This window comes from Euphorbia lathyris, chromosome 8 (assembly GCF_963576675.1).
Source record: "Euphorbia lathyris chromosome 8, ddEupLath1.1, whole genome shotgun sequence".
NCBI lineage: Eukaryota > Viridiplantae > Streptophyta > Magnoliopsida > Malpighiales > Euphorbiaceae > Euphorbia > Euphorbia lathyris.
This window is the reverse complement of record NC_088917.1, coordinates 42,687,507-42,697,210: the sequence shown is the minus strand read 5'-3', so window position 1 is coordinate 42,697,210 and position 9,704 is coordinate 42,687,507. Positions and strand designations below refer to the sequence as shown.

At 34.4% G+C, this 9,704-nt stretch overlaps 1 protein-coding gene across 1 annotated transcript; it reads right to left on the bottom strand.

Annotated features, from left to right (window-relative positions):
- Window positions 1-3,213: 3,213 nt before the first annotated feature.
- Window positions 3,214-8,192, bottom strand: LOC136203449 (homeobox-leucine zipper protein ATHB-8-like). The gene is made up of 19 exons (XM_065994608.1): window positions 7,939-8,192; window positions 7,601-7,819; window positions 7,363-7,525; window positions 7,178-7,278; window positions 6,929-7,019; window positions 6,465-6,560; window positions 6,254-6,367; window positions 6,068-6,151; window positions 5,826-5,981; window positions 5,663-5,737; window positions 5,442-5,548; window positions 5,172-5,364; window positions 4,893-5,078; window positions 4,661-4,738; window positions 4,441-4,575; window positions 3,987-4,312; window positions 3,774-3,873; window positions 3,552-3,701; window positions 3,214-3,463 (listed from the first exon to the last, which is right to left on the bottom strand). The coding sequence occupies exons 2-19, from the start codon at window positions 7,810-7,812 to the stop codon at window positions 3,311-3,313; spliced, it is 2,520 nt and encodes an 839-aa protein (XP_065850680.1). The 5' UTR covers window positions 7,813-7,819; window positions 7,939-8,192; the 3' UTR covers window positions 3,214-3,310.
- Window positions 8,193-9,704: the final 1,512 nt, after the last annotated feature.

Here is a 9,704-nt window from a genome sequence, read left to right as displayed (position 1 = left end):
TAGAGATTGATATTTATTTTGTTCAAAATAAGGTTGGTTTTAAGGCACATTGTGTTCGATATATCTCCACTATTGATCAAACAACATATATTTTTACAAAACCATTACATGGATGAGAGGGAGTAATACGGAGTAGGAGTTGATGCCTTAGACAAATTCTTATTATTAGAGTAATGTTTTTGTATAGAAAAATAGATGTATTAGAACTACTAGGCAACTCCTACTCGTTTTGATTAGATACATATGAGAATTATTCATGTATATTGTTTGTTATAACTAGTTGAGCGCGTATATACATACTATATCGAATTTGAAATCCAATAATATAACTCTTATGCAAGATTCACACTGTACTTAAGCCAATCCACCAAACCACATTCTTTTCTTTTCTTTTTTTTTACTTGAGGTTATTTTGATCTCCATAGGTGGATGGATGCCTTTTGCTACTCCTTCGCATACATGCCATACATATTTCTTTACTTTAATTCATTATCATATCATATTTCAACGGTACGTGTTTTTTAGATACCAAGTATTATCCGATCCTAATAGTATTATCCGATCCTAATAGTATTCATCATCATATCATATTTCTTTACTTTAATTCTCATTTTCTAGATCATATCATATACATAGAATTTCTCTCGATAAATAAGTCTCAAATTTCTTCTAAAAGTTTGTGATTTTATCAGTATATTGTATTGAAGGAATAAATTATTTTTACATCATTAGCAATGTTTAATACTCACCATCACTCAATATAAATATCATTGACAAACTTACTCGATAAATATCATTTCCTTAAACTATTCCTTCCATTTATCAAACTCTACAAATACTTTTAAACTCTATATCATATTATTTAAAAAAATGTAAAAGTTGAACCAAAAGGTTTAATAGAAGGGTGTGATAAGTAGCTCGTTATATTCTATTGAATATGCTTTTAAAAAGACAATAACCACGAGTCGAGTCACTCGCAAATTGGTCAACATAGTCTTAATTGACCGATCTTAGTTAGGTGGATTTCTCCTACATTTAAAAAAAATGATACCTTGAACGTAATCATGAAAAAGATATGTAAGAAAGTGAGAATGCTTCTATTAAAATTGAGATGAAATTCAATATCGCTATACAGTGTTTTTCACATGGCCAGTCACTGACCAAGTGAATTTGGTCGGTCACCGTTAGATTTAGGCTTGTTATTATTATATGGTAGAGATTAAAACAATCGTATGGCTTAGATTTATACCTCCTAGATCTAACGGTGACCGACCAAATTCACTTGATCAGTGATTGACCAGGTGAAAACTACTGTATCACTATATAAGATACGACCATGTAATAACTTGCCATGCAAGTCATAAAAAAAAAGATATTATATTTTTTATTTAGTTAACATATGACTGTTTGAAACTATCACATTACAACTAAAATATATATATATATATATATATATTTTTTGTTACGTAGATGTCATGTCATATGTAAAAATAAATTTTACCAAGGTGACAATCATCTCAGTCTTTTGATGACTTTTTCTATCTGATGTGGTCGAAATGACTTTATTAAAAGAAAAATATATTTAGTGGCCTTTATGAAACAGCCCTAAATTTTAGTAACCATCGGTTAATTTACTTTTATTTTCTATAATCTCGTAAAGGATAGTTTTAGTATATTGTAGAAGTAACAATATTTAGATATTTATATTAAGGGCAAGTAATTTATTGTTAACTTGCTTTATTATTTTTTGATTACCTGTTTATACTAAATATAATGGTTAAAAATCTAAAAAAATAGATAGAATGACCAAAAAATTAATAGTGACAAAAGATAGGACTTTATAATGTGTTTTTCAAAATAGAGAAACTAATAAATTATTTACCCTTATATTAATCACCAAATATTTGTAGTACATTGTAGCTTAATCGAATCCCTTCTCCTTGAAATTAGATTATACCAAATAGTATAGATCATAGTTGTTAAAATCATACGAGTCGCGAATCGACTCGTACGATTCGATTCATGAAGAATTCAAGTCGTATCTATGGTACGACTCGAAAGCTTCATGAATCGGTCGAGTCACCACCGATTTTGCCGATTCACAAAGTCAGCGAGTCACCTGGTTCGGTCGATTCAGGTCACCATTTAAAAAAAAACAGTTTTTACCAACTAAAAAACGTACAGCAGAAGATGACTATTCACTTTACAAAAACAAAAAAAAACGTACCGAAGTTATGAAACACAAATAGTTTCAATCATATGACTCTTCACTTTACAAATTTCAAAACCTTCCATCTTCTTTTTCATTTATTTGTTATTGTCTTGTTCTACTCTTTTATTCTTTCTATTTTCTGTCCGTCTCTACTTTCTTTTATAACTTGATATAATTTCTATTTAGATATTAAAATTGCTTTTGGATTAATATTTAAAATTAAATATATATTTGATAGAAATTTAAATATGGTTAATATTTTATTTTTTATAACAATCTTACAATTTGATTCGATTCACGAGTCACGATCCGCAAAATGAGATTTCGAGTCACGAATCGAATCTCGATTTAACAACTATGGTATAGAAAATGAGATATAATTGTTCCAATCTAATTATAGGGATTGAATCCAATGTTGATGATATTTAAATCTCCAAATTATGTCCAACCCTATTTGAAATATGATCCAGACAAGTGTCATTACTATTATGCAACGAGCATCTCTAGTGCAACCAAATTGGTTGTTACTTTCTACCAATTGGTTGTAACCAAGCACTAGAGAGCTTGTTAATAAATATAGTTTGTTACTATGTTTGGTTACAACCTTTTACTCTCTAGGCCCCACTTACAAAGCATAAAAAGACTTTTTAGTGTGTAAATTTATGAATTCATTCTTATTCTTTTATTTTTTTTTATTTTTTTTTTACTTTCAAGTTTTAAGAAGTCACAAATACTCTCTAATGGGTTGTAACTTTTAGGTGTAAATTATCTCATGTGGCACCCCCAAGTTACAACCTTCCATTAGAGTTGCTCTAATGCAGATTGGGATTCCAGGAGGTCACTAATAAAAGCTAAATAGTAAATACAGGATCATTGCTTCCTTTTTCAAAGAGATTCAATGGCTTCTTTACCTTTTTGGATGTTGCTCATGTTGAGTTTAACTAAGACATTTGTTTGTTTTTGTGCAAGCTTGAGTTGAGGGGTACTAAAAGAGTGTAGTGTGCTTGAGAAGTGAAAGAGAAGCATAATTTATAAAAAGAATTGAGGAGCCAAAAGTCAGATGTTGCTGCTCATAACAGTATGTATGTATGTATCTAATCAGACAAAAGACCAGTTGATGAACATAAAACAAATGCAATGAGCAGTCTCCTCTTCCTCTTGGTTTAATACCTTCCATGCCACTGCTCTTTCATACGATATTGGCCTTCCCATACTTGACACACACATTCCACCTTCAACCCACATAAACCCCTGCCCCATAATCATTTTATTATTAGCTAACAAACAAAACAATTTCTTTTTCTTTTTCTTTTTATAATTAACATTATTATACTAGTACCTGTTGCATTATTTGAGGAAACTCTGACCACAATGCCTTCCTTCCATTCTCATCAAATATCTTTTCTAAACTCATATCTTGAAGTGCAACCAATGTTGTCTCTAGCATATCCAGTCCTGCCTGATTTCCAAATGTAAATACTGGCACACCCTGCAATACAAATATATTCCATAAATTACACTCCAACAAAAATCACACATCATATATTTCTTTCACAATTACCTTCAAAGAGCAACACAGTACTGCATCAGAATGATGCCAAAGTGATTTCAGGACCGGTTCACTTCCTTCATCTTTCACTAGTTCCACACCTAAATAGCACCTGTACAAGTAAACCAGACCGACTAGGTCATATCGGAATATGGTTTATTTTGATTTATTCTTGTTCATTGTACATTTGAGTAAACAATATGATAAAGGATTCAAGTGACAAACTTGTAGCTTTGACATATCCAGCGTGCAAGAGTGTGAGCTTCAGGAGCTCCAGGATGTGGCCGAAAACCAGGATTGGAACCAACACCAGAAGGAGAGAGAGCCAATGCCACTCTTTGAACCGAGGCTATAATACTACGAACATATTGGCGAGCCATGGATGCTACGTTGTCTTGAAGGTGCATTTCAAATGCAAATTGGAATGCAATTGTCATTACTGATTTTGTGCTCCCACAATGCCCTGAAACATCACCACACATTTTGTTTCCTGCAGCTCCAACTTCAAGAGCAGAAGCTAGATCAAGTGTACGATTTGGGCTACTTGTATCCTACATCATATTAAACAAAAAAACGTTAGGAACCATTTCAAATGAAAATTACTTAGGATCAGTAAAATAATGAATCAACGACAGGAATAACATTTTGAATACAGGCTTTATCTATGCCAAACATTTACCATTCGAGAATCGAGAGGAATGATGCGGAAACCACAAGGAATAATGGGTGCATCATCAGAAAATGAGGCATCAATTGGAGCAAAGATCAGTTCAGCACAGGAGCCCACAGAATTCTCATCCACTCCACTACAAAGCTGGACAATGAATGAAGCCATGGATATTAGAAATCAAAACAAATTCTAAGTGTTTGTTCTCAATTGACTTAAATGCAGCACTTACTTGCAAGAGAAAGATGTCACCAGGCATCATCATGTCCTCCCTGTAGCCCATATTTTCAAGTTTAATTACCTCCATAAACTGTAATTAACAAGTAAGCGTTATCAATTACTTCATCAGAAAAATCTGTGCAAAACTGGAGTAGAGGAAAGAAAAATGAAGTATTCATTATTCTTCAAAAAGTAAATAAAACAACTATCAAAAGTTTCCACAAATTAAGAAGTACAATACTTGCCTCTTCATGCTCAATTGTGTGAGCTAAGGGAAGAATAACCTGACCCCCGAAATTTCCAGCCGGAGAAACAGGCAATGTACAGGGACCAGCTTTAACAGCAGCAGCTGCATATGCATCAATACCACTGTCTGCCCATTCTGATCGATGTTCACGCAAGAACCTTAGAAGTATTGCTGGAGGAACATTCTACAGGAGAAAGAATCCACTTATTTTAATATTTGTGGTCTTCCAGGATAAAGAAAAAAAGCACAAGTCCAGCAACAGATTAGAGATCCTTACCTGTAACAACATAGATGCCTTGGCACAAAGCACTCCATTGCTCATAGATGGAAAATCATTGGCATAAGCAATATTAAGACCCATCATTTTTGCAGGAGATGAGTTGATTAGAACTGTAACATCATCCATGCCATCACTTTCTAACAGAGACCATCCTTCATCGTTAAACCCATTAACAGCTTCATTAAAACCTCTGCAGGGTATGAGTTGTTAGTCCAGTACATAAGTATCAGAAATACTATTTAGAGTTTCATGAGTAATGATATGTACTTGCTCAGTCTCTGACTAAGTGCACGTAAGGCAGCAGGTCTTCTCCCCCATCCAGAGACATTTGGCTGCGAAACTTCTTGAGAAATCTGCCTCAAATGTCGTAACGCCTGCATCAGGTTCCAGCATTAGAATAGATCTTAAGACTTTTTTAATCTAAGGACATTTATAGTGCTTGCACAACTTTATATTTGGATTCAGGATGGCTGCAGAATCAAACTTACTGCCATTGTTGTCTTCTGAGCTAGAAGTGCTGAGGATTCATAGAGCGGCCGCAACACTTCAGGTACACTCCAAGGCTGCATTATAAAGTAATAAGCATCCCAGATCAGATTACTAAAGTCAGATAATGATATACTTAAAGATTGTAAAAGTATAATTTGGTACCTCTAAATCCATATGATCAACTAAGTGAATAATTGATCCACCACCTTCACACGGTCTAATCAAATACCCACTAGGCAGCATTTCAGCCCTCACAAAATGCTGTGTAGGTGGCATGCTCGGGCCATTCTGAGTGTTGTTAAGCGATCTCTCGCAAACCTTACAAGTAGACAAATCAATTAGAGCACATTGACTTCAATGGTGATTTAAGCAACTTCAAATACATCTTAGAAATAGTTCCATACCACAAGACTGCCGTCCTCCAAAACAGAAGTGTATCTAAGCAACCAGAAGTCACGAGCTGGTGCCAAAGTTGTAGGAGCATAGAGCTACACCAAAACAATAAATAAACAAATAAGTTCACATCAAACAGATGTAACATCAATACTAAGTCAGCAATAACAGCTGCAAGACAATAAGCAACTACTTACTTGCATGTAAAGCAGTTCAATGGTTCCACCATTCCCAGTAGACAAGGCATTTAGAACATCCACAGCTCGACAATCACGGAACCATGATAGCCGATCTTTAAGGATTTCAGCGACCTGTAGAATTTATCAGCAAGTATTTATTCACCAAATCCAAACCAAAAACAATAGTTAAGCACCCAAACCCAACATTTGAACCAGGGGTACAACTTACTCTGGTAGGTTCTAGACCCACAAGGCCGCAAGCACGTGCTGCCACACCAGGGCAACCGTGAGAAATAGCAACGATTCCAATGGAATCCGGACCAGGCTGTGCACATAAAAAGATCAAGAAGTAAATAAGAGATCAAGGGAGATGACAAACAAAATTAAGAAAATTATCGCTTTTTTAGCAGGCTATAAGTTTCTATAATCCATCTTCTTATCTTCAACGTAAGGTAATGATAATATTGATGACAAACAAAATAAAAAAAGTATAAAATGTTAATTAATGAAGCAAATGGGACAAACTAGAATACAAAAAGAATTACATAGCTGTCCCCAAGAGATTTGTATGATATGATTTGGACATTGCTTAGAAGTTTAGCAAGTTTATTGTTTACATTATTTTAGGAATGATGGTGTAAGGTTAATTAAACACAATGCATAATAAAAGGTAAAAGTGAGGAGAGGAGTAACCTTCATCCCAGGCATTTGGACCCACTCCACAGCAGTTCCAGTGGCCTTTGATAGAAACACTGCTAAAGTCTCCTCTGCAATGGACAAAAGTCTGCAAATACACAAAGAATAAACTCGTAAACCAAACATTACAAGAACAAAGGTTAGTAATTGTGCAAAACGAGGATGAAAAGTGGAAAGTGACCCAACAAGCCCTTTTTCTTTTTGAAAAAAACAAAAGCAAAAGAGAAGAGAAGAGATTCCACTAACCCTGCAGGGCTGGCATCCTTTGGGGGATGCTGCTGAGGAGTCAAATTGTGCTGACCACTTGTCACCACCGATTCACAGCTTGTATTTGTGTCTGCGGTCGCCTGCACAGTCCATTTAATTTAATAAGAAATAAATTCACAAATGCCAAATCATAAAGACTAAGGCATGGGAGAAGATTGATTTACATTATTTTGTGTGTGTTGGCGGAAAAAAGTGTTCTCATAGACGAGATGCGAGACCTGCTTTTGCAACCTATCATTCTCCTCCATTAACAACTTATTCATGGCTGTTAACTTCCTATTGACAGCTTGAAGTCTTGATGCCTCTATCCGCTGTTTTTCTCTACATCTGTAGAAATTGGTTAAAGGGGTTGAAAAGAGTTGACAATTAAAGAAATAATAGAGAAGAAGAGTTGAAAATAACCGTCGATTCTGGAACCAAACTTTGATCTGCTTAGGCTCAATGTTAGAAAGAATAGGACATTCCCGAATCAACTGTTGGCGGCGCATAGAGCTTGGCTTGGGGCATTCATGGTAGAGTCTCTCGAGAGCTTCCACCTGCTCCGGCGTGTACCTAACGTACTTGCCGTTGTCCATGACTATATCCTTGTAGCAGGCCGAAGCAACCGTCATCATCACTTCTCTATCACCATCATCAATACAATACAATACAATACAGACTTAAGGTATGGAAATGGAAAAATCTCTAAACTTAGTACGTATATATGATATGATAGGTAAGGTAAGAGAAAGTATATATACCTTTTGAAGAAAGAATTAAAAGGGTTGTTCAGTGAGAGCGAAGGAACATGATGAGACGTTGTGTACAAGGAAGGAAGGGAAGGAGGAGACTCAGTTTAATGTTTTATGGAAATGGAAATGGAAATGGAAAGGGGAGAGAGATGAATGAAGATGATATTGGGATTGGGACGGGTGAAAAAGAAAGAAGACCCTAAATACCAGACAGAATATCAGAGCATGTTTTTTGTTTTGTTTTGTGTTCACAACCTCAAATATATCAAATCATTACCACCTCTTCTTCTTTTCTTTTTCCTCTCTCTTCTTTCTTTTTCCCAATAAATCACCACTACTGTCAGCGCGTGATTTCAACTTTTCAACAATTTTATTTTATTCAAATTTCATTATATACTAGTATTATATTGAGAATTCAAACTTCACCTACCATTCTCTCACCTAGACCGGTCAATTATCGTGTTTCGTGTTAAAATCGTGTTATCTCATATTTATGTTCCATATGGTTTTATATGTTATAAATGCTAGAAAAATGATTTTCGTGTCAATCGTATCGTATTAGTCGGGTTGGCTCTGTAATCGTGTTTTCGTATCAGAAATTGCCACCTCTACTCCCACCCTCAATGTACATGCAAATTCATCATTTACTTACTTAATGTAATCAAATACTATTACAAACAAGGGATAAGCTATGAAATTAAAAAAAAAAAAAAACTATAAAAATAATCTTAACTTTCACTCTCAATAAAAATTTTATTTTTAAAGGTTAAAATGATGTAATTTCTTTAATGTGGGTAAAAGGTTACCAATTTCAAAGAACATAAAAAAAAAATTATTTTTTCCATATTTTACACTCGTTATTTATCAGTTAGTTCTAAAAGATATATTTAAAATAATATAATGATGTAAGCATTCAACAAGATAATGATGATGGCATAAATGTTATCGCGCTATTGTAAATCTCTATTGGACATAGAGTTCAAACAGTGATGTAGACATTAGTCGAATATCTCTTTGAACACAAGTTCGATGACGTAGGCAAAGCTCAATAACTTTATTATCTCACAATCCCTAGGTCAGACATTACTTTTGCTGTCAATAATTTCTTACCAATTTCACCAACACAGTCTATTAAGCTATTGTGAAATGAATCCTACGATATTTGGAAGGTATAGTTGATTTTGGTCTTCAATTCACCAAGTCAGCTAATTTGTGATTGACATGTTATTCGAATGTTGATTGGTAAAATTCAATAGATAATCATAAATCCACCACGGGCTTCGTAGTCTTTCTTTGTTCTAATTTGATTTCTTAGAGTTCACGTAAACAACATGGAGTTACACGTTCGTAGACAAAAGCAGAATATATTACGGCATCTTGCCTCAGTGTCTTTAGAGGTATTATGGTTGCAAATGTTGTTATATTAATTAGGTTCGGTGTTTCTATACCAATTTTGTAGTGTGACAATTTGAATATCATATATCTTACTATGAACCCAATTTTTCATGCTCGGAGTAAGCGTCTCAAGATCGATTTCCATTTTATATGTGATGACATTTCTCCTATTGAATTTATGTGCATTATATCTGCTCCTCCTATCAATCAGTCGATGTTCTAATAAAGGCGTTATCCAAGGCACGTTTCAAGATTTACATTTCAAGTTGAGATTTATTTCATATGTGGTCAAGTTGTGAAGAGGTGAAAAGGTTGTAACCTAGTTCAAACTTCTCCTACCATTCTCTCACCCTCAATGTACATGCAAATTCATCATTTAC